The sequence below is a fragment of the Rhodamnia argentea genome, chromosome 6 (genome assembly GCF_020921035.1).
Source record: "Rhodamnia argentea isolate NSW1041297 chromosome 6, ASM2092103v1, whole genome shotgun sequence".
In the NCBI taxonomy this organism is placed as follows: domain Eukaryota; kingdom Viridiplantae; phylum Streptophyta; class Magnoliopsida; order Myrtales; family Myrtaceae; genus Rhodamnia; species Rhodamnia argentea.
Genome location: NC_063155.1, coordinates 25265416 through 25293217, shown reverse-complemented (window position 1 = coordinate 25293217; position 27802 = coordinate 25265416). Strand labels below are relative to the sequence as shown.

The 27802-nt window shown below is 44.5% G+C and overlaps 5 protein-coding genes and 1 long non-coding RNA gene across 17 annotated transcripts; 1 reads left to right on the top strand and 5 right to left on the bottom strand.

Moving 5' to 3' along the window:
- Positions 1 to 75: 75 nt before the first annotated feature.
- On the bottom strand, positions 76 to 6668 carry LOC115725938 (RNA-binding protein 25). 11 transcript variants are annotated; one of them, XM_048279925.1, is made up of 10 exons: positions 6061 to 6199; positions 5474 to 5564; positions 5194 to 5251; positions 4750 to 4815; positions 4370 to 4623; positions 4087 to 4239; positions 2659 to 3073; positions 1666 to 2343; positions 974 to 1572; positions 76 to 676 (listed from the first exon to the last, which is right to left on the bottom strand). In XM_048279925.1, the coding sequence occupies exons 4-10, from the start codon at positions 4754 to 4756 to the stop codon at positions 425 to 427; spliced, it is 2358 nt and encodes a 785-aa protein (XP_048135882.1). In that variant the 5' UTR covers positions 4757 to 4815; positions 5194 to 5251; positions 5474 to 5564; positions 6061 to 6199; the 3' UTR covers positions 76 to 424. The 11 variants fall into 11 exon arrangements, 10 of the variants coding, with proteins under 10 accessions (XP_048135882.1, XP_048135880.1, XP_030511506.2 ...); XM_048279923.1 differs by having other exon boundaries at positions 4370 to 4815; XM_030655646.2 differs by lacking the exon at positions 4750 to 4815.
- Positions 3580 to 27498, top strand: LOC125315360. Its single transcript, XR_007198589.1, has 3 exons — positions 3580 to 3706; positions 16877 to 16880; positions 27487 to 27498. It is a non-coding gene; the product is annotated as an uncharacterized LOC125315360 (long non-coding RNA).
- On the bottom strand, positions 7658 to 11364 carry LOC115726024 (dual-specificity RNA methyltransferase RlmN). The gene is made up of 9 exons (XM_030655733.2): positions 11090 to 11364; positions 10906 to 10982; positions 10560 to 10662; positions 10290 to 10387; positions 9975 to 10105; positions 9756 to 9864; positions 9164 to 9355; positions 8929 to 9065; positions 7658 to 8345 (listed from the first exon to the last, which is right to left on the bottom strand). The coding sequence occupies exons 1-9, from the start codon at positions 11319 to 11321 to the stop codon at positions 8036 to 8038; spliced, it is 1389 nt and encodes a 462-aa protein (XP_030511593.1). The 5' UTR covers positions 11322 to 11364; the 3' UTR covers positions 7658 to 8035.
- On the bottom strand, positions 11976 to 15415 carry LOC115725993 (pre-mRNA-processing factor 17). Of its 2 annotated transcripts, XM_030655689.2 has the most exons (2): positions 13559 to 15415; positions 11976 to 12291 (listed from the first exon to the last, which is right to left on the bottom strand). In XM_030655689.2, exons 1-2 carry the CDS (start codon positions 15301 to 15303, stop codon positions 12285 to 12287), a joined length of 1752 nt encoding a protein of 583 aa, XP_030511549.1. In that variant the 5' UTR covers positions 15304 to 15415; the 3' UTR covers positions 11976 to 12284. The 2 variants fall into 2 exon arrangements, with proteins under 2 accessions (XP_030511549.1, XP_030511559.1); XM_030655699.2 differs by lacking the exon at positions 11976 to 12291 and having other exon boundaries at positions 13555 to 15415.
- Positions 15650 to 18259, bottom strand: LOC115725986. Its single transcript, XM_030655680.2, has 4 exons — positions 17233 to 18259; positions 16851 to 17051; positions 16668 to 16759; positions 15650 to 16517 (listed from the first exon to the last, which is right to left on the bottom strand). The coding sequence occupies exons 1-4, from the start codon at positions 18016 to 18018 to the stop codon at positions 15821 to 15823; spliced, it is 1776 nt and encodes a 591-aa protein (XP_030511540.1). The 5' UTR covers positions 18019 to 18259; the 3' UTR covers positions 15650 to 15820.
- LOC115725979 (polygalacturonase 1 beta-like protein 3) lies at positions 22293 to 24435 on the bottom strand. Its single transcript, XM_030655668.2, has one exon. The coding sequence runs from the start codon at positions 24365 to 24367 to the stop codon at positions 22478 to 22480; it is 1890 nt and encodes a 629-aa protein (XP_030511528.1). The 5' UTR covers positions 24368 to 24435; the 3' UTR covers positions 22293 to 22477.
- Positions 27499 to 27802: the final 304 nt, after the last annotated feature.

The following is a 27802-nucleotide window of genomic DNA, read 5'->3' as shown; positions in this document are numbered from 1 at the left end:
TGGCCACACTCAGTCCGACCAAGCATTTCCTAAAGCATTCACGGGTCAAGGCGTCGCAACCAAATGTAGACAGAGACTAGAAACATGCAGTTTGTTAACTCGAATTGCACGCATTTGTTTTTATTGAAGTAGCAAAATCCTCATCAAATGGTGAGCATACATCCAACTAAGAAAAAAAGAGAAACGAAATCTCTTCCAACCCCTAAAGTGATCAAACAGCCAAGAAGGGGTTCTACATTGTAGGGGGGTTATAATCATCAACAGTCCAAATAAAAAGAAATAGAAATGTTAACCTAGCCAGCACCTGTATTTGCCACCCCTCATAAGACAGACGATTTCGGGGAAAAGCAGAGGCACAATGACCGAAGGACTAGTGATGACAGCCAAACAGTCCAAGGGAGAAGCAAGCATATATACAGTTCAATCAGGATCTTGACCTCGGGTGGAGACCCATCTCTACCTTCTTGATCTCAAATATGAGCATCCTCCACATCTTGAGCACGAACATTTCTGCTTCCTCGTCCAATATGGACTTGAGTGTCTCCAGCATTTCAGTCGCCTTCACATGCTCTCGAGTACTAGTTACGATGTAGTCAACCAGGGACGTTTCCTCCTCTCCCAAGAACTCCATGATTTTCTTTGAGATCCATGGCCTCATTCTCTCGTGCAGCTCATGCTGTGAAAATGACATACCGTAATCAACGAATAAGAGCTCATATCAGCATTAGGCACTCATAAGGGAGATGGGACAATGACTTTAATCAACGGAATGTACAAATTGGTCATGTTGAATGAATGTGTGCCACAGTATTCAGTGCTGAATTACAAGGCAATGAGTGAGAAAGAAAAAGCATGTAGCATATATCAAGGTCATCAACATTCTAGTTAAGATAATTTGTGATACGTTTTACAGGAGGCATCTAAGAGCATTACATCAAATGCCATTGGCTAGATGGGAAGTAGAATGACTTACCTGGTCATACAAGGCCCAGTTTATCTCATACGAGAACAAATCCTCCTTGGTCCTAGGGATCATATCAATTAATTGCTTGGCATCTAAAAGTTTCTTGTTATCTGTGGTCTTTGATTTCTCTTGTCCATGTTCCCGCTCTCTTACCCGTTCAAGAATCTTATCTCTATTCTCATCTTTAACTCGATTACCATCCAGACTGCTCCGGTCTTTCTCCCGTTGGCTTGACCTATCATGAGATCGTCTACTTCTCTCCCTTTCAGATTCAGGCTTCTCTTCTTTCATATTGGCAGTAGAAAGCTGCTTCGCGACTTCGGCTGCAGCAGCTAAATTTGGTTGTGATTGCCCAGGAGTAGTTTGAATGGCCTGCATTTCCTCAGTCGAGTAATCAATTGGAACCAAGGGCCTCATCTTTTTGTCCTTGTTTCTGTCATCATCATCTTCCTCATAGAAAACAGAAGGGACAGCTGCTCTTTTTCCAGAACCAACAAGGCCAAAGCCCAATTTTTTCGTAGGAGCATTATTGTTCTGCTGCACATCATCAGATGAAGCCATTGTGATGACTGAATTATCCCCTACACCAATTCTTGATATCTCATCACCTGTTGAGCAGTATCATAACAATGCCAAAATGAGGTCAAGAAAACAAAAGAACCTAGCATGAACACCAACTAATTTTGATAGAATAAGAATACCTGCAGGATATTCATCACCAGCATTGCCCCCAATGCCATGTTGATCAATTTCACCTGTTGATTCTTCAGCTTGCACACTTTTCTCATGTCTACTTGCTATGTCACCATTCAAAAGTTTCAGCGCTTCTCTCTGTTGCTGCAGCTGCTGCTTCTTTTCCTCCTCAGCCCTCTTCTTGGCCTCAGTGATTTCTTCCTCTTCCTTCCTTCTGTCAGCCAAGTCATCCTCCTTCTCTCGTAGCCTCTTCTTCCTCTTCTCCTCCAAGACACTCCTATGCCACCTTTTTCGGGAATCCTCCTCTTCGTCTTCTTCATCATAAATAATCTCCTTCTTCCGCTTGCGCTCCCTTTCTTTATCTCTCTCCCTATCATATTGACGCTGTTTCTCTCTCTCTCTTTCTCGATATTCCCAATCCTTAAGACGCTCCTCATACTCACGGTCGGCCTCCTCAATCTTCCTTCTTTGATCTCTCTCCTTGCGAATCCGCTCTCGCTCTGCCTCTCTTTCATATCTCTCGACTTCCCTTTCCTTTTCATGTTTTACATCTCGTTCTCTGTTGCGCTCCCTGCTTCTCCTGTCATATCTTCTGTTTCGGTCAGGAGAGTTAATGTCAGTCTTATCATGATCACTAGTGTCCTTGTTATCACTGGTTGTCTCTTCATCATTTCTGTCTTCTGCATCTGAAAAAGTGTAACTTTGTGAAAGACTTCTCTTAGGAATATCTACAAACTTGACATGGGGTGTGGCCTCTTTACCAATGCTGATGTGCCTGTTTGGCGTATAAGTTCCATTATTTAAAATTTAACCCGCCAAAATGAAACATTAATTTAAAACAAAAATTTAAGATGACTGTAAATGATGTTAGATGTTAATGTTTTCTTTGAGATTTGGAGGTGCACTATCAAATAAGAGACAGATCTCTGAGGAGAAGCAAATGTCACGAACCACTCCACACACATTATTTAGTCATCAGCCACTATCATCATATAACTGACCATTTTTGGAAGGATCTGCATCAGAATCCGACTTGGCAGGTGCTTCTGAGCCAGTAATTGCTAAAATGTCTGCCGGCACTTGTGGCGGCGGCGGAGGAAGAGGTTTGGTCTTTAACCTTTCTTCTAGCATGCTCGTAAGCTTCTGTGAAGCCTCTTTGTCTGCTTCCCTGTCTTCATCTGTCACTATTCCAAAAGGGGCATTATCATGGCTTTCTTTCTTACCAGAATCAGAATGACCATTCTTCGAGTCATCTCCGCTGGGCTCCAGAGATTCATTCTTCTCAGCACTAGATGCACCATCGCCCTCTTTCTCGGCAATGGCAGCAGCTTCACTTTCATTTTGTTTCTTTGCATTTTCCCTTTTCTTTTCTACATATCGCTCTAAATATTCTCGGGTTGCTTGGTTGACATTTAACTGCCAATCAAACAATAAAAAATGCAGAAACCATAAGAAACTGCAGTTACATGATTTAAAATGGGCTGCTGGGGAGGAAAAAAAGAGCATCTATTTAACTTCTGTCGGAGGCTGGTAAAATTATCGCTCAAGTAGGCAACAGAATGCATTTGCTCTGAAGTTTCTAAAATAAACAAAGCAGTGCTAGCACTCATGCTCCAAAATCTTAACAGAAATAACCAACAAGCCAATCATTGACTATCAACCAAAGTTAGACATCATTTAAAAAGAAACAAAACCTCTGCAGTGAACTTCCAAACAAAGTTTCCCCTAAATCAAAAACCTCACGGACAAATTTACAAGATCAATTTGAGAGAGCTCATCAAAAGCATTTACTTGGTTTCTCCAAAAATTTTACTTTGCCACCAAAAAGGAAAAACAAACATAAACTCTGAATACCTATGAAATTTCTAGACGAGTCTAACCATCAACAGTCTTATATTTTACCCCTCTCTTTATCTTTTAGGGCTGGAAATCAGACTTATATATTGAATATTGAGCACCTTTAATCCTCAAAAGCAGTTAAATAATGTAATTTAAAATCACCTGAACTTTTCCATAATTTTATGAAGTTTGAAATATCTTTTCCTTTTGGTTGGGCAAACAAACCTATAAACAAACAAAAGTCACCTCAAACACAAGGCGCAAAAACTAACGAAAAGAAAACTCTCCTCCAGCAGCCTAGTACAACAATTTCAGTCTCATGCTGAAGTAGAAAAAGTTAATCAACAATATAATGTCCTACAGTCACTGAGTATTGGTTGTCGCATGTGACCACAAATCTTCTTCATTCGCACTAGCAAAAACATCAGTCAACTTAATAAACTAGATGGGATACTCCAAATGGCATTGTCAAGCAACTAGAGGATGGCAAAGCCCCTCCGATGTTCAGGTCACCAACATTACAATCACTAAAAACAGACATGGCAAGATGGCCAAAAGCAGTATAGCATCAACAAGTGCTCAAGACATACCACCAGCTCCTGCCCATCAATGTTAAGTTTACTGAGAAGACGTAATGCACGAAGAACCCCTTCAGCAGATTCAAATTCACAAAAGCCAAAGCCTTTAGGAGCTCCGTTTGAAGGATCTTGAGCACGTTTCCAACTCTTGACTGGTCCACATAACTTCACAGAATGCAAGTGAATTAGATTCCATACTCGAAGTCTATCTGTATTTCTTTAGAAATGCAGACACAAAACAACAGTATTATAATCTCAATGCTGGTCAATGTATCCAAATGAATTATCAACTTACTTGAAGAAGTGAAAGCATAAAATCATTTTCAACAGAAGATGCAATCTTGCCAACATAAACAGTTGTCTGGGGCTTTTCAGCAGGAGTTACGGGAACAAGAGCTGGCCTAACAATCGGAGGAATGATTGGGCGAACTCCAGGAACCACAGGGAGAGGGGGACGGGAAATAGCTGGGAGCACACCTATAGGCCCAGGTGGCCGTGGAGTAAATGCAGGCCGAATCATACCCGGATATGGAGAATAACTAGGAATTCCTGAAAACATAAAGAACCATCTTTGCAAAATATATCAGAAAAACCTTAATAATATGGCAACAGTAGTTATAAACCTGTACTAAGTGCCTCGAAAGAGAGATATGGAGATCAATTAAATGATGTTACCAAACATCAAAAGCAAACAGTGATGGCAGCATAGGCATGGAAACTATCACCAGCTGAACAGATAACCTGAAGGAAACATCGAGCAAACAATGTCGACTATATAAATCACTGAATTAGAAGGAGGCTCACCTTATGTATCAATTCGATATTGTCGCCTTCTCAAACAAATTCCAAGCACCGATTGCAGATGTTTGAAAGGATATAACATGAGACTTAAACATAGTCATCAATTAATAAATGAGTCTTCTTATCAGACGAGTTGAACAATGGGGACCAATTTACTCACAATCTCATGTAGATATGCTAGGGAGTTAAGATACCTGAATTACTCATAACATTTCATCTTTCTTGATCATCTAATTGTTAGCACTCCAGTCGCAGTAAACATAGAACAGAGAACCGGAGGGAAGTATAGAGAAAGTTTGATTGGAAGAGATGCAATACCTCATGATACAAGGCCAGCGAGCACAGAGTTGCTAACATGGACCGCGGCTGGTAATTCCTAAACCCAGGATAGGGGAAGTACGCTTATGACTACCAGAAAGTAGCCTACTAGATTAAGATGCATAACGAGACATTTCAGCTTTAATGAAAGAACTTTGCAATTTATCCAAGTAATTTTGTCTTTCCATATGTAAAGTCAGGAGGATTTGAGCGTAAAAATATATCGACCAAACAAAATTCATTCTAAAGGCAAGCAAAAGACCAAGCAAATTGTCCATACCAAAAAGGGAGTTGTAGATTGTAGAAGGTATGGTCTCTAAGCAATATGAAGCCTTCCAACGTTTCTCACCATGTAATCAATCGAGAGGACACTGTAGGAAAAAAACCCTGTCATCGGTACCCCTTGTCTGACAACAACACCGAATGGTCTAAAATCTCTCCCAGTCGTCCCTAGTGCTATCTAACTGACCCAATTCATTCAGCAAATTTAAGAGCACATACTAAAACTATTTGCGAAGTCAACTGGTTTCTTTCAACTTCGGCAGATTTATGGAATGAACCCAATGTAGCCAAATATCAAAACAACCCTCTCTTTTTCATGTTTCTACAATCTTCATGGACCACACTATCTGTAAGAATAGCTCACCGGTTCCATTCGCCAATACATTCAGGAAACGCCTATAGCTATCTCAAATCTCATCACACATCCATAACTCGATCATCTCCCGGAAACTAACAAGGAAAGATGAAAACACAAAAGATGCAGCGTGAAAAGCAAACCTGCACTGAGCAACCGCCCGGCCTCATTTATAGCTCTAAACAACACACATAGACAGAGAGAGAGAGAGAGAGGGATGATGGACCCACCAGGTGGAGGCTGAGGAGCGCCGGGCATGGCCGCGTATCCATTAGGCATGGGCATGTAGTGTCTCAACGCCGGGTTCGGAGGCTGACCGTGCACCGGAACTTGATACGTCCCCATAGGCGGAGGCACCGCTGGAATGACCCCGCCGGTGACCATTCCAGGCGCGGAGCTAATGCCTGGAGGCGGCAAGCCAGGGTTGTGGAAACCAAGTGCGCCAGGCAGGGGAGAGAACTGCGGCGGCACCGCCGGCCTGAAGGAAGGAGCAACAGGAGGGGCGGACATGGTGGCGCCGGAGATTGGAGGCGCGAAGGAGGGGAGAGGAGCGGGAGTCGGCGTCGGCGTCGGCGTCGACCGAGGCGGAGGCGGAGGCGGAGGCGGAGGAGGGGTGGCGGAGGCGGGCTGAGTGGCGGAGTTATCGGATTCGGAGGGTTGGGGATTGGGGTTTAGGTTTTGAGGTGAAGACGGAGGTTCCGCCATGGGAGGAGACGTGGGAGCTCTTCGATTCCCTGCAGAGAAGGTGATTGATGAGGTTCGATTTCGATGGTTGATCTTTAGGTTTACTGTGAGCCCTAGAAGAAAGAAGGTGCAGTGAGCTGAGGTTATTCTCCCTACGGGCTCCCACACACACATTTATATGTACACACACAAAGTACATTATCTCATAATTTTTTAACTAACTTTTTCTTTTTTAAAAATTAAGTAGCTAATCAAAAGAAATTGAAATGAAAGAATTTTTTTCTTCACTTGAGCGAGAGCGAATACGACATGACATGTCCAAGCGGCGATAAGCAGACAGCAAGAAAAGCATGAACGCAAATCGACTGTGATCCATTAAACTAATTTAAAGTACAATAATTCGTCAAGAACCCAAATCTTTTTCTAGCGTAAAAGAAACGATTCGACAACCGAATCGATCATCCTCAATCGAGGTACAATTAACAGCATAATTCAAGTTCAATGAGTTCAGATTGGAGCAGGAGAAGTCCATGAAATTGAAGCACAACTCGCGGGCGGGCAGGCGGGCGAACGGAGATGGAGCCAAGAAACCAGGAAGACCGGACCTTACTTAAAATATCGGAAGTTAGCGTAATGGTAAGATGCGAACATCCTATTGCAAGATTTACCTTCGTCATATGAGAGGCTCATTAATTGCTATAAGAAAATGTCAAGAGTAAAGCTTCATTCTCACTTCCTGCAATTACCACCACAGAGAATTATAATCTATGAATGACCAGATGCACTGTCCTCCATGCCATGGCAAACCTTGCATACCTCATGAACTGGCAACTCTCACCTTTCAACTGGTGGCGCCACGGGACTCGACGTTCCCTTCCATCGCCAAAGGCGAATAAGGCAACGTCAGATCCCGTCCATTTTCGGGATGATTGCGGCTCCCCCAGTGCTTTCAAATACAGGTCAAAAGAGCACCAGCATGCGACATGCCTACCTTCCCTAATAAATATGAAAGGATGCTCGACCTAACATGAAGCCTCCTCTATCACCAATTTCCTCCTCTCAGGTCATCCCCATGACCATGCCAAATTTCCACGCGGGTAAACAAGTTTGGCTCTCCCTGATGGTTGTATTTGGCCTCGAATATTGAGAAATTACCCATCTGACTATTAGAAGTCAACGAATTACACATAAATACAACAGGTAACAGAGAGGAGCAAGGCTAACGGGTCCCTTCAGAACACTACTCTAAAGAATCCAACTAATTGTTCCTACAAACGCTCAATAAAATGGAATTAACACCCAGTTTGACTACAGTATCCTTAGCAGTATCTGATGAACTGAGATCAGCAGATTTCCTGCCAAGTATGAGACCAGTAGAGGCAACACGGAACTACGCTGATTCCCAGAGAGCTTAAGCTCTCTGGGCAAAGAAAGAAAAGTAACTGGACTCCATGTGATTTGGTATCTCAGTCGGTCCAAGGAATTTGGACTTGCCAGTCAGAGATCAACATAGCACTGTTCCTATCTAGAATGAACTGGAAATTGTATGGCCGCATTTAAAGCCATTTCAAATTGAGGAGGAACACGGAGCAAAGGGGCCTGTCTGGCACCAGGCTTGCCAAGCTGACCACAGGCAGCCATCTGATCATCACCTCTGCTGAGTCGCAAGAAAACAGTGCATCCTCCTTCCGCCAATATATTGCGAAACTCAATTATCTTCTCTTCGGGTGTTGGCTTAAATTTGGATCCAGAATGAGGATTGAAGGAAATGAGATTGATCTTGCAGGGGATGCCCTGAACGAGATCAATAAGCCTCTTTGCATCCTCAAAGCTGCAAATAAGTAAAATGACAGAAAATTTAGCTTCAAACATAATAGTAGCTGGTTAAGAACTCTCAACAAGTGAATCTGAATGACAAGACAAAGGCACATCACCAAGAGACAAGCTTTTTTTCATGGCTTTTAAGAAAGAAAAACTTTTTATAAGATGAATCTCATTATGATCACCAATGCATACAGAAAAAGTCCTGAAAAATTGCCTCCATTTGCTCTGCTTTCAAATCATTTTGCTCTGGCTTTGATACTAAAATAGTTGGACCAGCATTGCTGGAGCATGGAAGAGGTGTGTGTGTGTGTGATAGATCTTAATATGAAACAGGTATCTAATAAGAGTACGTTGGAAAATTCAAAAATATATCTCCTTGGTTTATGCTCTGCTTGCAATTCCCACTACTATAATCACGAACTTACTCAAAAGTCTGTGTGATTTGGGGTTCGGGCCACTATTTCTATACCACATTTGATAAATCCACAGAATTTTTCTTTTCATGACAAACAACAAAATCGAAATAAAAAAGAAAGAGACAATTCCACCCTTTCTCCAATGAAAATAAGGTCTCTTATCTAGATTCTGACCTGTCATTTACACCAGCAAGCATGACATATTCAAATAGAACTTTGTAGTTACTCTTCTGGTGAAGTTCTTCTCTAAGGGTCTGTAAAAGCACGCTGAGCTTATACTTCCTGTTTATAGGCATAATCCAGTTTCTAACCTGCAATATTTTTACAAAGCAATTAGTCAACCATAAGAGTCGAGAAGAGAATAAATAGAGCAATGAAAGCAGGAACTCTAAATAAGAAAGAAAGAGACCTCATCAGTTGTCGCATTCAAACTAACAGCTAAGGCACAGTTAGATGCATGTAAAAAACGTTGCAGCTGTGGGACAAGCCCACTGGTTGAAACCGTGACCTTGCGTGGGCTGAAATGAAGGCCTTGCTCATGTACCATAATATCTGCAGCTTTTATGACATTTTCTATGTTGTGCAGCGGCTCTCCCATTCCCTGAAATTTACTCTCAGCTTAGAGTTTCAATATACATGCTACAAAACTCAAATTAGATAATGTGCACCATGGAGAACATTAGTATTCCAGCTTGAGTCGTAATGCAAGCAACACAATTTGCATAATTTAAGTCTCAAGGTCCCAAGAGAGACTGCATATCAAATATAAGCCCAAAAAGAGCAAGTCCTATCCTATTACAGAGGCTACTGCTATTTAAAAGCTAAGACATATATACTTCGGCAACCAAGATGCAGCAACTACTATGGGACATAGACACAACCTTTCGAAAATGTGTGACCGCATGATCTTAGACACCAGAAAGGATGCTTAATTTGTGTTATGGCTGGATCAAATACACAAAATTACTGACAAACCCTGACAGAGAATATCCAAGACTCACCATAAAGACAACATTTGTGATGGAACCATCTTCATCATGAAAAAGGCGGCGTGCAAATACAGCTTGATCCACAATCTCAGCTGCAGTCAGATGCCTCGTTAAACCCATCCTAGAAATGGATCACATTAATCACGCAAACTTAGATTATCAAGCAGACATAACTTAACGAGGTCAAATGTGTATTTCCATTAGGAAAATAATTTCGGAAAATAATTTCACCTGCCAGTGAAGCAGAACTGACAGTTCATGGCACATCCCACTTGACTCGAAACGCAGACAGTATTACGACCTCTATCGCAGGGTATGATAACTGTCTCGATAATGAGACCATCTTCCAAAGAAAATAAAATCTGCAACACCCTGTGCATTTCAAATTACTGAGATAATTCTTCAGAAAATTAACTATAGGAAGCTGCATATATGTGCTGTTAGAATGTTCACTGATCACCAAGCAATAATCTGAATGACCCTTAGCAACATATACATGGGTCAAACGCATCGTTTTTAAGGGAATTATTCAGAAAGGCAATTTACCTTTCTAGTCCCATCAGCTGCTGCACGGATCTCTTTCAAAGACAACGCCCTGAGCTCAGCACGTTCACTCAGCATTTTCTTAAAATCTTTGTTCAGACCTAAATGCAGATTGACACTAAGTTAAGTTCTACAAGGCCTGAGATTGAGAAAGCAAGGAGGATGCATAACACGGTAAAACAAGCCCATGGCCATCACTCATCACATGGGTAAATAAGACCCAAATGAACGACCAAATCAAAATGCTGCACCGAAGAGAAAGGACTAGGATACCATGCAGCTCATCCGCAGAATGTGCCCAAATATTGTTACCATACATGCGCTTCCAGAGCATTAAAGCCTGACCAGGTCTGTATCCTTGCGACTGGACCCATTTCTGCCAAACAAATTCATAAGAACAAGTTCAAGACTGTTGCGAACACGACACAAGCAACGATAACACAGATTCCAGCGACACAGCATCATCCATTAATCAGTTGAAACTTAGATACGGTAGATTAAGCAATGAATCGCAAAATCAGGGTCCCAACTAGTCCCGAGTCTAGCATCATACATGCGAAGTCCACTGGCATTCTCGGTAGAAACCAACGGACTAAATCAGAAGAGAGCTGGTACACACCTCAAGCTCAGCGTATCTCATTCCTTTAAGCAGCACCTTCGGTCCTCCGGTGGCGGTTCCGCTCTCTTCGCAGCCTCCTACAGCACAAAAATCGAGGTGATCAGCCAGCAACGACGGAGAACGCACGCGAGCCCCATTCAGCCAAATAGTTTACTAAGGCGCGGACGAGGAGCGGACGACTCACCGAGCTCGGGACAGCCACCGTCGGCGGAAACGAGAGGGCGAGGCGGAGAAGAAGCGGAAGCGGCAACGGAGAGAGAGTGGCGGTTGGGAAGGAATAGAGGAAGTGGGTGAGGCGGTGATGGATGGAGTGATAGGAAGGAGGGGGAAGGAATCGGAGGATGAACGGAGAGGAGAGAGAAGGAGGCGATGGCGGAGGTTCGAACCCTCCTCATCCACATACATCCAATCTCCATCTCTGCAGCTACAGGTACTGCGCGAGTGTTGTTTTGGTCGGGCAAAGGCAATAAACCCTCTATGAAAGCGCCTTTCCTGTTTTTTCTTTCTGTTATGATTTTTCTATTACCATATTATTCTGCTAAAATCTGACCTAAATTTAGTAATACAATATTTAGGACAATGATGGCAGTTTTAGTTTCATTTAAGATACCTTCTCGCTATTCTCTATGAGGCAAAGAATTCAGCGCGCTTGACCTGGCAAAGAGAAAAATAGAAGATATTGACAGTTTGGTCAATAGACACTTCAATCTAGTCAAATCCATTCAATATGCATTACCACAGAACGATACGTGGTCGACCGATCCCACAACCGAGCTAACTGGATCGGAACTTTGATTTCCGGCATGCCACTTCGTACATTGGTCAGTTGCGTCTTTCACCATCGAGGGCCGTGATTTAGAATGCTACGATTCTTATGACAAGTACATTGATATCTCCTCTCCCGAGCATCATTCAACATAAGACTTGTTTCCTAAAGCATTTAGAATGCTGCGAACGGAGTTGTGGTCTAATAAGCTGAGGCCTAGATTTGCACAAACAAACAATGGCTATGCCGACTCATTCTGTGTATCTAATTGGGAAATCAGCCACAAGCATGAACATAGTATCGCTCTTAACAAGGCAGCCAGCAAGCGAGGCTATAACCTTATGAACAGAGATGCACCTCGCAATAAGCAGGGAAAATTTGAATGTAAATGTTCAGCTAGCAAAATAAACTAAAGCACAATAGGCGGTTGAAGATTTCGCCTCTAGTTACAAGGAGCTTGTGAGTACAACACTGTCATGCGGATTCCCTAGTCTCAGCAGGTTCCAACTGATTGGCCGCGGAAAGTATGCCTTGTTGTTCCACCGGCTGTTCAGCGTCCGCAATGTGAGAAGCAAAGGAGTATCAACACTTTTGCATGAATCGTGCAAGAAGATCAGTCCCTGCAAACCAGAAAAAGAGAAACTCAGCATGCTTCCTTCGTAGAAGGTTGCAGGATAGACGGATGTTCCTCAATGCGTTTGCAATTCACATTTCATACACCAAAAGAGTAACGCAAAAGATAGGAATATGCAAGAGGATAGACAACACCATTATTGTCCCTTCTGACAAAATTCTATGTGCTAAAGAAGTTGGCTAGTTCTAAATCCAACCAACCCATCTTGATATATACCCGAATACCACCCAATTTACTCATCATGCCATATGTTCTTACAGTTGTATGGAACTTGGAACCACTGATAGTTTTTTTTTTTTTTTTGGTAAGGGAACCACTGATAGTTTGATTCATCCTAATTTCTAGAAACTTCAATTCACGAGAGCAGTTAGTAGTTCTACTTTGAAGATTTTCTGGTGCCCTGCCCATTCATAAGTTACATATTGGAAAAACTAGAATCTGCATCTGTTTCTAATTCCTTCCTTTCTATGACATCAACTGCACGATTCAGGAAGGCAAGCAAGATTCTGTGAATTTTAAATAACACGCTTCCTAACAATTACTCTAAACCAGACTCATAATAAAAACAAGCATCATAGAAAGAAGCCATGGGTAAGCAGAATGTGTATTTTGTGGCATTATTTACTATTCTGCTTCCCAAAGAGTTGGTATTGGCACCCAATTCACAGAACATAACTAGATGTCTTCATCAAAGAAAATTCAAAGTAAGGTTGGTCATTGTGAGGTAGAACTACCATCTTCTCTAAATTGCACGAGCAATTATGTGCATTCAGACACGATACCTATCCTTATACACTATCAATTCTAGAATGCCTTCATCCAAGATTTCGGCACCTACGGAAATGAATTTCCTCACCCCATGCATTTCAATGGCATTACCAAGGGGAAAATAAGAGAGCAAGCTTGATTTATCAGAAAGAAGAAATTTGTCTGCAGCAAATGTGCAATCGACCAACCTCCAAACACTGTCTCAGATAAACAGCTCCTAGCATTTCTCATACGAATAACATTTTCCGAAATAAAAACAAACTAGGTAGGCATGTCTAGTTGGGATTATCAAACCTCACAGGCTCACATGGATGTCAATTACTTGTTAACACATGAAGTAAAGGAAAGAAAGAAGACGTACTGCCATCACATTGAAAAAGAACAATCAACATTTCTATACTTTCATGTCCAAAACCATACTAAGAGCTACATTATGATCAATATACAACAGAGCAAAGCATATGATTGAAAGAAAAGCTACTTACCAATACTTGATCAAGCCATCCCAGCCACAGGTTGCTACTTTACTCTGTTCCAGTGGATGCCACTCACACCCAATACACACCCCCTCATGACATTTCAGAGTTCTGAAGACTTTGCAACTCTTCCAGTCCCAAAACCAGCATCTACCCTCTCCATCTCCAGACATAACAAACCGTCCATCTGGTGAGAAGTTAACTTGACAAGCGTAGCCAGCCACAATGTGGCCAGCAAACCTCTTCTTCTTATTCAGCTGAAATCTTTCCCTAGTGCTATAAATAAGAATCTGATTGTCCAAACTCTGGGCTGCAAGCCAATTCGTGTTTGGGTGCAATGAGATCGAGGGCATAGAATGCATATGAGGCTCACTTATATACTTAATAACCACAGGGATCCCAAATTCCCAAACACGAAGCGACTTATCATCGCTTGATGTCACAAACCTCCGGTTATCATCGACAAAGGTAATCGTATTCACTGCACCCAAATGCTGATCATATTCCTGCGTAATTTGCCCCGTATTCATATCCCACTGAACAATCTTTTTATCACTCATTCCGGCCAACAAAATATTCTGCTTTTCATCATCTGGATGCAACTTAACCACATAAGGAATCTTCCCAGTCGAAAAGGTAGAGATAACCTTCCCGGTTTCTGTATCCCAGTATTTGATGTTCTTATCATAACCAGCAGTCAAAAACTTAGTCCCGTCATTACAAAACGATATGTCCCTAACAGCTTTAGAATGACCCATATAGGTCCTCATACACTTACCTGAATTGAACACGTCCCAGATCTTCACTTTAGTATCCATCCCAGCTGAGAGGATCAAGTGCCCATGCTTGGGGAAGAACCTAATTGCAGACACACCCTTGGTGTGCCCACTCCAAGTGTGCACCAATCTCTTGGGTATATAACAATGATCATTTGTCGCCTTGGCATCCTTGGGCGGCGCAATCCACGACCTGCCCTGATAATCCTTCTCCTCTTTACCATGGAAAGTGCTCTTATCCGGAACCACCTCCGCCTTCTCTCTGCCCCCCTCGCCCCTCTCCTCGCCCTTCTTCTTCGCGTACTCCTCAGCATACTTCTTCTGCTCCTCCGTCAGCTCTGCCTGCAGCCCTTCCTTCTTGCCCGCCCACGGCGACGTCTTGTTCTTCATCAACCACGCGTCCGTCGCCGGGTTATCAGCCTCAGCAGGGTCCGCCTCCTCGCTCGGGGCCTCCGCACCTTGCTCCTCATCTTCCCTCTTCTGCTCAATCCGCCGCCGCTTCTGCTCCTGCTGGCGAATATTATACACCGAAATGCCGTCGTTCTGCTTGAGCACGTCGAGATCGCCGACATATTCATTCCCCGCGGAAGCAGAGGGATCGGCCGCATACCCATATTTCTGGAACGTGTTGTACTGCTCGTCGAAGAGGAAGGAGCCGATAGCGGCGTCCTCGACGAAGCCGAGCTTGTGGTTGCGCATGCCCTGGGCGATGCCATCCTTGGCGTAGGGGTGGGCGGGGCCGTAGATAGGGGCCCAGAGCTGATCGTAGGTGGGGTTGAAGGCGACGGCGTGCTGAGACGGGTCGATGGGGCGGGCTAGGGTTTGGTTGGCCTGAGCGACGGTGAGGGCGAGCGTGGTGTCGTCGACCTTCGGGGCGGCGGATTTGGAGGGGAGGAGGCGAGGGGGGGAAGATTCCGGCGACGAATGAGGGCCTAGATCGTCGTCCTTGTCCTCTGCGTAAGATTGCAGAAGATCCATACTTTCGTTTTGTGGGCGATTCGAAGGAGCAGTGCAGTGGAGATTCCAGAGCGATGTGAATTGAACGTGTGCCGGAGGTTTTGAGAGGGCGATTTGGGGATTAAAGATGGAAGGAGGGGTTTTCGGGATAGTTCGATATATACGGGTCGGATCTGGATCTCTGTGTTAGCGCAGTTTGACTGGAGCTGGGCCGACCCAAGAAGAAGGATTTTGCATGCTCGATTCGGGCCGGACCGGATCGATGTTGGACCTTGAATTTTCTTCTTCTTTTTTTGTTTTTCGGCGCTTGCTCGCTGGACAGAAGCTGTAAAAATAGTGCAAACGTTTCTAATTGGATGCTCTCCTCAGCACAAGATCATCATTCTTATTATGAACGAAACCAGCCTAACATTTCACAAACAACGAAAAAATTTCTTCGGCTATTTTAGTGACACAAGCATCAAATATCATATCAGATCCTCCTCGAATCTGGTTTTACAGCAGTAGATTTTTGGTACACATTACAATCCCTTGAAGATCAAGGGTTCTTCATCTTAATTCTCAGCTTCCGGGCAATCTGTGTTGCCTTAGGATGGACCGGGTGCTTTGTGCTGTCGCATTGCTCGACCTCTATCCAGTTTATGACCTTGACGATGAGCGACTGCGGCACTTTCTTGGCGTCCCCATCTCCCGCTCCCTTTGATTTCTTCAATCCCGCCTCCAGCGCTTTCTCCAGGAAATCCATGAACCATTTCCCAGCTTCCGCTTCGATCTGTTTTCCCAATTTGATCGTGTTGCTCAAGCCACACGAAGCCGGTTTCTTGTTCTCGTCATTCTCGCCGATGCTTTCGAGGGCTATCTTGCTGAGCGGAGTCGACGGGATTCTCCTTTCCAAAGGGAATTTCGGGTTGGCAATGGATTTCAGAATCTTTCCGCCTCTATCAGGAATCGCTGCCACGGACTTGCAGAGCGGGTTTCGTCTTCTGGACGAGCTTTGGTCCGAGTGCCGGGATAGCTCCATCGAATTGTCTGCTATTTCGTGTAAGATTTGGCAATCCTGTTCAGGTTCTTTGTCCTTGTCCAGGAGGTCCTTGTTTTGAGCCATGTCAGTGGCCGCCTGAATGGACACCATGTCGGACACCGCTTGCAGGATTTGCTGATGAAACTCCAGGAACTTATCAAAGCAGGCCGCAGGAGCATCTGCTCTTGCTGATCTGCTTAAGTTGGAAAACATCCTACGGGTGACAGAAGAAATAAACTGCTGTTAGTGACCAATGAGAAGCTAAAACCTAAGAACACGATTATTTGTCTCAAGCCAAAATTTCCACAATTGAGCTAAAGAAACTGCTAACTATTGAGGATAGAGGATAATGAAAGTAGCTTACTTTAGCGACCGGACTACAGTTTCGGTTGCTGAAGCATCTCTTAGCGCTTGGAGAGCGATTTTCTGAGCTGTCTCGCGCTGCGAAACGGCCTCCTGTCGGGCATGAAGGGAAAAAGCAGAACACTGGATAAGCAATGTCTGATTTCAGTAAACAGAAGATTCAAGTATTGTAGAAACCATTCACCTTGCCTAAGATACTAAGCTTTCCAGGCAAGTTCATAGGCAAACTGGTGCCACTATTATCCCCTGATAGATTAGCAAATAGGGCTTGCGATTTCGAGGAGGCTTTTGGCATGGAGGGTGTATGTCCATCTCCATCTGCGTTCAAAGCAGACACTCCTCTCACCTTCCTCATACTGGGCGGTGGGGTCGCGCTTTTCTTTTCCTATACCAATCAGAGGGGGAACCCATCATTTCGACAGAAAATAGCTAGGGATATCATTTCTCTTGAGGCTGAGAAGAGTGTGCAACAGAACAACGTAATTGGACATGGATGGATCTATCTAACATGGCCTAAACATGTTTCAAGCACGAAATTCCTAAGGAAAGAGGAAAAATGTACCTACAGCTGAGTTGAAGGATGTCACTGTGACCCTTGCGTCCCTGTCGCAGGCACTCCTGCTTCTGGGAAATTTTGCTGCCGGCGTGATGCAGCTCTTTCTGAGCAAAGCAAGACTCTCTCCTTTGGTATCCACCATCTTCGCCAAAAGCCCACCGCCGACTGAGGACCGAATCCCCATGCCCGAACCTACATCCCTCACCAACCTCCCTCTGATCAGAGGCGAAACCGACAGATTCCTCGCCGAAGAACTAGCTCTCTCTTTCACCGGCGTGCACTGATCGAAATCCAATGGGACCGGCTTCAAAGCCATCGGAGATGAAAGGCTATCTCCCCCACCACCAGGCCCTTTGCCCCAAGAGCCTCTTCTACAAGACGAAACCCTCGAAACTGATTTTGTAAGGTCATTCCTCTCGCCCTTTTCTCGAAGACCCATGATTGGCTCTGGCGTGCCAACCAGTGGGTGCCGTCCCGGGAGAGGCCTCGCGCCCTTGATCAGAGGAACCGGGGAGCCCGGCTCCAACCTATCAATGTAAACGAACTGGCCAAGCTGCATTTTGTTGCTGAGGACGAAATCGTCTTGCTCCGAGGGGAGACTGGCGTAGATGGAGTGCGAGGAATCGGAGATCTTGATGTAGAACCCGTGCTTGGGCCAGAGGTTCTTCTCGTCGAGATCGGCAGGCACGATGTCTGTGACTTGCAAGAGCGAGCTCCTGTGCTCGCTCGTGGGCTTGACCCCCGTGTTCATTCCATTGAGGAGCTTCATAAGAATCCCAGGTGCCAGCGTCGACATTGGAGGTTTTGAAGGGTTCAAGAATTGCCCAGAAGAGCAAGGAAACGGGAAAAGATCCAAAATTTCCGGCCTTTTCAGTCACAAATCGAGGTCGATGACAACAGCAAGAGAGGGATTCCTATCGGGGAAATTGCAGATGAGAGAGGGGGTTCAAGGAGGAGGGTTGAGGGATGAACAGATGGAAGTCGCTAACAGTAGAGAAGAGAAGAGGCCAAAACAGAGCGTTGAATTTTTAAATTTGATTCGAGGATGGTGTTTTGGAACGTTGGGGCAACGGTCATATGCTTGGCAAACAAATCCGAGCCGTTGGTTTCTTTCTTTAACTTCGGTTTTTGAATCGTGGGAACGTAATGAGCGTGCCGCTCCCTCACTTTGCTTAGCTTTTGCTCGGGATGCAAAGTGCAAATAATTGGAGCATTTTCGCGATGGCAATGTAGTTTAAATCACCTTAGTAAGTGTCTTTCATCGACGTAATTTATTCGAGAACGATTTTCATTTCGATGTGTTTGTTTCGCAGAGCTATTTTTAATGTAGGATGATGTTTTCCTCGATTATTATTTCCAAGAAAAGATGTTTGGTTTTCAGTTATTCGGTGGTTTACTTGATAGTGAGATTGGAAAAGCTTTTCGATACGTAGATCTCACCGGCACAAGTTATTTCTTCATTTTAAGATACAGAAATCGTTTTTTCTCATTTTTAACTGCGTTTGGTTTTCTCGACTATAAAATAACTTTCGTTGATTATCCACCTCTGAAGGACCGAACATGTGAAAGTCCGAAAAAATTATCATTTTCAAAAGGGCAAAAAGGCACCCTTAGTGGGTGGTTCTTTTCGGTTCGATAAGGATCGCGATCGCGTGGCCATGGAAACCTGGCGAATGACCCGACCCGGTAGAACTGGGTGTCAGTAAAATTCAAAAGCAAGGTTTGGGCTCCAACGGATGGTTTGGGTGTTGGGAAAATGAGCAGTCCAAGGAGTACTGTGACGTTTGGATCTGGTAGGTCGAGGTCGAGCCCAATTCACCTTTGCCCGTCCATTCTTCTCTTCTTGGTTTGTTTTTACATTTGGATTTTCCCTCTTTTCTGTCTTGAGGCCGCTAGCTTGCTTTTTGTATTTCCGGATTGGATCCCGCTAGCATGGACTAGAACGAATCTGATTACGTAACTACAACCGTATATCGTCCCCCCTAGTGAAAGTTATGTGATCTTCGGCGCCAACAGTTCTATATATTTAAAAGGGGTAATCACATAAACGGTCCCTAAACTTTAGCTCAATATATAACGTAGTCTATGAATTATAAATTTGTTCAATGTGGTCCATGAACTTTAACTTAATGTACAATGTGATCCTTAGATTTTTAATTTGTTAAATGTGATTCATGAACTTTTAACACATGTATAGTTTAGTCTCTGCACTCTATGAAAATGTTCAATGTTATCCTTAAATTTGAATTAATCGAATGGTAGCATTGAGCATATTCATACGGTTTATGGATTAAATTGGACACGTATCAAAAGTTTAGAGATCACACTAAACAAATTAAAAGTTCGAGTATCACATTGCACGTTGGGTTAAAGTTCATGGATCATACCGAACAAATTTGATGTTCATGGACCACATTACATATTGGATCAAAATTTAGAAATCATTTGTGTCAACCGCTATTGTTTTCCTTTTTCCGTAGAATCAGTACTTCGGGAATTGACTCATTTCTTGTCCAACGTTCTAGAGACACTTGTCTTCACGATTCCTTATTATTATTTTCATTTTTCTTGATATTGGAGCTCAATGCATTCTGCCACACACAATGTGTCAATGCTTTTTTTTCCATCGGTGCACTCGGGGACCATGCGGTGATATCGGATCGAAACAACGAAGTAGTCCTCAACTTTCTCCCTGTGCACATCAAGCATCATCGAGTGGTTAGCTTATATATGATCTCTCTCGCTTAGATGTTCGACAAATTCGATACACACTTTTTATGGACCATCCATCCAGAGTTCATAGCACACGATAGGGCTCTTGCTCGTGCGTGCAACGTGCGTCATTTACGAGGTGAACGTACATACTATTACCGGTTGGTCGGTCGGTTTTGGTCGATCGACCGTGTAAGAGAAGTTGAATACCTTGAAGGAGGAAATCCTATTTTTTGTTTTCTAATTGCAACGTTTTTTACTGGACTGGACGAGACCTACTTCATCCACCAAATTTAATGGCAACGAATGGGGGCGTGTCTTTAATATATCCACTCCTCCACTCTATACTCACCCAACGGATTTTGGGGACGGAATCAATTGTTTTTCCGAGGGCACTTGTTGAGCAATCAAACGGAAGAAATTCGAAAATTTCACTACACCAACTTTTTTTTTTTTTTCGGTTTGTTGCGATGATACTTTTGAGAACTAGATTGCAACTCAATCGAGTCCAACATTGCTATGAAACTTTGATGTTGTTGGAGAGAAAATCACATTAACTGTCGGAATGCATGAAGCGGGTTCGATTTGCAAGAGATATGCCGCCGAATACTTTCAAGTAGGGGCGAGTACGGGTCGAGCCATGAAAAACCAAAGGAATTAAGGCTCTGTTTATTTCGTAAAAAATAAAAAACCATTTGCACTGCTTGAAATAATCAATAAATAAAATTTATTTTTATTATCTATAGCAACTTAAGTTTGCACATAATTTTAGATTATTTATTTTTATAAGTAATAAAAACAGTTATTTTCGGAAAATATTATTTTTCAAGTCATATATTTTCGCGAAATAAAATAGAGCCTAAGCCACGTGGGAATACGTGTCCCATAGACATCCCAGCATTTTCAACATGTACTACCTGGAGAGGGCGGAGTCCACAGGCGATGAATAAATGTGCTTAGCTACTCATCGTACTACGTTAGTCAAACTTAAATGTAGGTTCCAGCTTTTATGTGGGGGCACGTCGAATCATAGCACATTCGCACCTACTCTTCCCTGTAGCAACAAAATTGGAGCGAACCTTCTGCACTAATCGCCGGCGATCAAATTGGGAAGTGTCAATCGCGGACGAACCCTAATTAGCTTTTACCGACAGCTCATCCTATCGACTTGAAGACTCGAATTTGTTCATTTATAGGTTTAATGTGGGTGACATCCATGTGGTACATACGCACTGAACAGTTCAACTCTTGATAGGCAATTATAAGCTACGCCCTCGCGGCTTGCAAACACGCTTCCTTGTTCGAGCTATTTCTCGATTGCGATCTCCGCTATTAAATAGCCATGAACGTGTGATGGTCTCGACGTCGCTCTTATAGAAATTAATTGGGCGCGTCTTCTTTGGACTTCTCGAGGAGGAGTTTTCCTCGTATGTAATGCGTTAGGGTTGGTTTTGAGTAGTAAGCAAATCAATCCGAGAAGAAATGTTAGAACAAAGGGAATTGACAGACCCTCCACCAAATTTTGGAGACTAGGAACATTAGTCAACGTCGGTGTAATGACTGCGTACCTCACGCGGTGCCATGGAATAGTGGTGTGGTGCGAGTTGGGACACGGACTTAAGTTAGTACACAAGCAGGGAAAAGCAACTCCAAGCAATCCGATGGGACGGCATTATGGCCGACGCGGAACGTTTCCTTGATTCGCATTTCGGTTCAAAACGAAAGCAAACCTAGTCTCGTCTCATTTCCATAATGGGATCGAACTTCTGGATAGAGCTTTCAAGTCTCGGCCTTAGTCTCGTGTCGAATGTGCGCGTGCTCGAGCTTGGAGAGATGGGTCAGTATAGTATTCCTCTTAAAGCTCTTACATTCTATTTGTGGATAGAATTCCTATTTAACGTCAAAACAACGGTTATAGCTTCTCTCCGTGGCCTCGCCACGGTCTCGCATATGTTAATGTATAAATATACGTAAATATTTGAAAATTTGTTAGGACTTTTTGTATAGTAATCACGAATTTGGCTGATTTGGGGACCCAAGTTCGACTGTCCAAACTCAAAGACTCTCTCATGTGTTGGAGTTGTCCATAATTTAGTTGGCCTTCAATTTCGTTCTCTGAACTCTCGCATCGAGGAGTTGCGCGACGTGAAACTATTCAAAACTCTCGCGCCATGAGGCATGACCCCCTTCGGAGTCGCATGTAATTACAGTTTGTCTCGCTTTCGGGACTTTAAAAGACTCGGGGAATAGGGACAAGACTTCGTGCTTTTGTCACATCACTTCTCACCTAAAACTTGGAACCAAATTGCATCATGCACCTCGTCAAATAATACAAAGCAGTAAATGTTGTTGCCACAGTTTACCATTAAACCATAAGATATATCTGCAATATGAAAGTCTAAAGAGAAGTCATCACTATGATCTGTAATCTATGATAATCTAACTCGGGTTCGAGGTGGCGGCAAAATTTTGCCTTTGCCTTTGCCATTGGGTCGAACCCCAAACGGCTTGATTCCTAACTGCTTGGGCTTGCGGCTTCGATGCTAGTCGGCTATTGCCCAGTTCATGTCGTTCTCGAAAATCCAATGACAGACCTCGATCTGTCCCGGACTTGACCCTAGCGCAAGGAAAGCGCCATGGTTCGCGCTCCAAGCTGACGTGTCGAGATGGCAGATGGCGACGCCGTGGTTGATCTTGGTCTTGAGCTTCGGATCCAGTATATCCGCTTCATAGACCCGGACCTTGGGAACCGAATGGCAGTAATAGAGCAAATAAGGAAACAGGCTCTGGTGGCATGACACGGACTTGGTTACTCTGCCGCCGTTGATCCCTTTGACTTGTCCGATTAGGATCTCGCGGTTCGAACCTTCAATGCTTTCCGTGGACCGAACTGCCACGTCGCGTCCTAGGATCGACGTGGCGAAATCGATCATATCCTCAATGGAGGACACACACTGCTTGGACTCGCCGCGGCTCGGCACTCTCTCGCACTCTCCGAGCGCGTCCGCCATGATCTTCTCCATGGTAGAATTCTCTCCGGCGTGGAAGATTTGCTTGAGCTCGTCGAACTTTGCGGTCGAGAAGGGTAACTTGGACGCGATGCTCCGCGGCAAAAATGATCTTCTAGGCATTTTGTCCCGAATGTCGGGCATTGGCATCACCGTCCCCGTCTTCAGCATCGACTCCCGGAAGAATTTACCTGGCTCCACCCAGGTGTTTACGTTCTTCCCATCCACGGCCGCGATTGCCGATGTTGTTCTGTTCGTGTAGCTAGAGAAGGTGGCAACCGCATTCTTACCATAGGCCTTGAAGGTGTTGTTGACGCCGTAGACCTTGAACCCTACGGCCTGCGCTGGAGCTCCTCCGCCATACCCAGTGAACTTATCGGTCCCCTCGTTGAAAGACTTGCCGTAGTTGGCGAAGTTGACCTCCGCCGGGTTCGAGCCCTTGGCGTACGAAGTGAATGAGTCGTCCCCCGAGTTGGCTCTCTCCCGGTACGTCTTGAAGCTCTCGACCGCACCGTTGCCGCCATTGTCGTAGCTCTTGAAGCTGTTCTGGGGGTTGTTCCCACCGACGCCGTAACTCGTGAAGCTGTTGTTCGCGCCATCACCGCCTTGGCTGTAGCCGCTAAACCCAGATCCCACGTGGTTGGACTCAGTTGCGTAGGCCGTGAACTCGTTTGGAGCTCTGTTTCCGCCCTTGCCGTACGTGGCAAACGTCTCGTCCCCCGCATTGGTCGCCTCGGTGTAACCGGTGAAGGAATGCGATCGTCCTTCCCCGCTGGAGCCATAGTTGTTGAATTTGAGATTGGCTATGTTGACGTCTTTGTTGTACTCAACGAACCCGCCGTGGCCACCGGTGGAGCCGGCTCCATAGCTGTTGAAGCTCTGGTCTGCCACGTTTCCTTCAGCTGCGTAGACAGAGAACTCATCGCGGTGAGTTATCGAGCCGCGGCTGTACTGGTGGAACGAGCTGACGGGTAGGTTCTGGTCGACGGCGTAGCCCTTGAACGAGTCGTGCCCGCCGGCCCGGCTGGCGCCGTAGGTGGTGAAGTTCTTGTTGGAGTAGGTGGCGAAATCAGAGTCCCGGTCGTGCCTCTCCCGGGTGGCTGATGGCAGCTCCGGGAAGCAAAGCAGCCGTGCGGCGGTGCAGAAGGACGGGAGGTGGGCGGAGATAGCGCCTCGGGCGGCGAGCTTGGCGAACGCCACCGCGTCCGCAGCGGTCAGGGGCGAGGCCTTGGACAGGAGGAAGGGCGGTTTGGGGAGGTCGTTGGCCACGTGCCGGTTCCAGTAGCGGACGAGGTACGCCTTGGGAGTGAACGGACTGGCATCGGCGGCTGGGGCGGCGGAAGCAACCTGCATTGGGCCTGAGCGAGCTTGGCTCGCGCTGAAAAACGAAAGCAAGAGGAGGAGGAGGAGGGGGAGGGGAGACATGGCGTCGGAGCTCGAAATCGGGGACTGGGTGAGAGAGAGAGTTGGTGGTTTTGTCGGGTTATTTGAGCCCTTGTTATTTATTTATAAGTGGGAAATCTCTGTTGGGATATATCTTCTGTAGCTATAGAGATTATTCATAATCTTCGACAAAGAATATTTCCTAATTTCTGTGGATATCGGCAATGTGCCAGGATTATTTTGCTATTGCATATCTTGGTTGTTTCGTTCATTCTATATTTGCTTTCCTAGTATGAACTTTTATTCGGATGGCGTGTGTTTCTTCAGCCTTGATCGTGAAGTTTGCCTTATTTGGATTGTCTTAACTTATTTTAACTTCTCCCACAAATCCGCTCACAGCAATTGGAAAGGATCCTGACCCCATCTCAAACGAGTCGAATTGGTTCGGGAGAGTGATACAAATGGTCCGTAAACTTTAGCTCAATGCATGATTTGGTCCTCGAACCTTAGCCTAATTTGTAATATAGTCCTTGAACTTTTGATTTGTTCAATGTGATTCTCGAACTTTTGGTACATGTTCAATGCAGTCCCCAAGCTATATGAAAATGTTCAATCTTGTCCATCCACTAATTCAAAATCGGGACAATATTGAACATATTCATATAGTCCGATGACTAAATTGAACATATATAAAATGTTTAGGGATGGCCAAATCAAAAGTTCGGGGACCATAATGAACAAATTACTTTGAGTTAAAATTGAGAGACCACATCGAATAAATTAAACGTTCAGGGATCGCGTTATATATTAGGCTAAAGTTTAAGAATTATTTGCATCTCGCACACTTAGAAAAGCTACACAGAAGTAGAACATACGCTGCTGATCTGAAGCCCAGTTTGTAGGATTTCAAACCTCCGACTCCTCTGTTCATTCCTCTCTCTCTCTCTCTCTCTCTCTCTCTCTCTTTCGGGGTGAAGACGACAACTCCCACCTCCCACTTCCATGGATGGGCAAGTTTCGGCCTACGTGGCCTCGTCTTATTGGCTGGCGCGTCGCTGTTAATGCAGATGCGTCAACGCGCTTAGCCGCTAATGCTTTTGTTTGCATGCAACGGCCAAAGTTTGCGTCGCAATAGGCTTTTTGGTGATACTTCTCTTTCACACCGTGCATTATTCGGGACGAAAAGGACGGAACCTCCTCGTAAAGAACAGTGAGGGAGCTCGTGAAAGCCTGGCGACCTTCGTGTCATTCGTTCCCATGCAATTGATCAATGCTAAGTATAGGAATCGGCATCGGCATCGGCATCGGCATCGGCATCGGCATCGGCATTGATCACCACTCTTTTTCGCGTCCCACACCTAGATGATGGGTATACCGTGCCGTAACTCTCGACATAGGGAACCCGACATTCGAGTTTGCCTAGATAACAAAATTCAATAGTGTGATGGTTCGATCATAGTGTGTAATTTGTTTCCATATCACACGAAGTCGCCCTAGCTATAAACATAGTCGTTCACCAACGACAAAGTATAAAATCAATAAGCAACTTAAGAGTCAAGCAAATCGCATGTAGTCTGATTTTCCAAACGCACAAGTTTTCATGATTATCTATTTGCTCAGGAAAATTCTCCAAAAAGCCTTAAAACTTATTGCATGTTTGCTAACGCTGTCTTAAAACCTTTTAATTTTGTTAATTGAGTCATAAATTTTTCCATGTTTTATTAATTGAGTCTATTGGACTAATTTTGGCCTGTGTCCACGTTAGAGATTTCTTGCCAAAATTGACCGGATGGACTCAATTGGCAATATGTAAAAATTTATAGAATTCAAATTGCAAAATTAAAAGGTTCATAACCGAATTGATAAAAGTATAATGAGTTAGAGGATTTTTAGGACAGTTTTCGCCTGTTTGCCTCGGAGGCAAACCTAGCTCAATTTACCATGCGCGTGGCCTAAATGACTCGGTAGCGGGTTAAGACCGCAACTGGTGAGCGTGTCCCGATGATCTTCCCGCGGACAAAATTGGCATTGAAAGATCCTGGAATTATTGGCGCACGGGTCGACGAACCTCGGATCATAAGAGGAGGAAAAAAATGTGGGGTCGGACCCGGGTGCTTGGTGATTTCTTCGATTTGGACCCATCGCGGGTCCCTTCATTCAATTGTCAGATGTGCTTCCGGTTCATCATGGCCACACGGGTCGATCGAATCAGTGGCCCCGGAAATTCATGCTGGCCCAAGGGTCGCTCTTGTATCGCCGACAACATGATCTTGGGACATTCATGTGGAGGTGAGCCTTTTTCCACTCTCTCTTTGATCGCCGGAGACCCTGCTGTTTGATCATCACGACGGGCTACCCGAGCCCCGTCTCAGCTAATTCTCCGCGGTGTCTGCAAAACGTTACTTTGAGTAGAAAATGTTGTGATTCGAATCTGAATTAAACTTGGCCAATGAGTTCATCCTTTGAGGAGGCCAGTTAGTTAAGTTCCAACATGCTATCAAACTTCGATCGTATATGCTTGTCGAAACCAAAAAAAAAAAAAAAAAAGGGAACAAAACTTTAGTAAGTAGATCACTTGATGCATATTGGCAATAGGGACTAATAACTTATAGTAATTGCAAGGGGTGAGCAAGATGGACCAATCGGACCGAACCGGACCGAACCAGACCGACGGGTGTAGTCCAGGTTCGAAGGTCACCGGTCCGGTCCCCGATTCCTCAAGGTAGAACCGATATTTGAATGGTCTGGTTTCCGGTTCTAAGGGATATAACCGAACCGATGGACCACCCGCCCAAATCGACAATTTTTCAATTTTCTCTTTAAATACAACACTTAATTCTGAGTCAGAATTAAGCAATTTCACACTTCTTCCTTTCTCCAAGTCCTTGATCTTCCCTCGTTGTCACTGCTATGCTCACACCCGTCCAAAGCCCTAACCTTTGTTCCCTTACCGCAGAACTGTGACGGGTCAGAAAGACATTTCGTATAGATCCGGGGACCGCTATCGAGACCCTTGTTCCTTTCATAGCACAGAAATATTGAAGGGACATGAATATGCAAGCTCTGATTCACAACTTCCACGTCCACGTTTAGAGGTGTTGTCATTAATTTCTTCTGTTCCCTCTGTCCATCTTCAATGCTATTCGTGCATGTAGTGGCAGAAAATGAAAAAGACAATGCTTTCCATCTCTGCCCGAAAACAGTTTTACCTTTTACCGGTCCTTTCAAACTGAGCCAAATACATAGTTCTTTACCTTTTATTTTGCTTTTATTGATTCTATTGACCCGCACAAGCACCGGTCCGGTTCCCGATTCCGGAAATTGAGAATGGGGACCGCCGGTTCGGTCTCCAGTTCCCAGGGGAACCGGACCATGCTCACCCCTAGTAATTGCGATGGAAAAAAAGTATGCAGTCTTCATATAGCCCGCTCTTCCTTAGTTATCAAATTATACTGATGTTAGACATGGAAAAGTTTG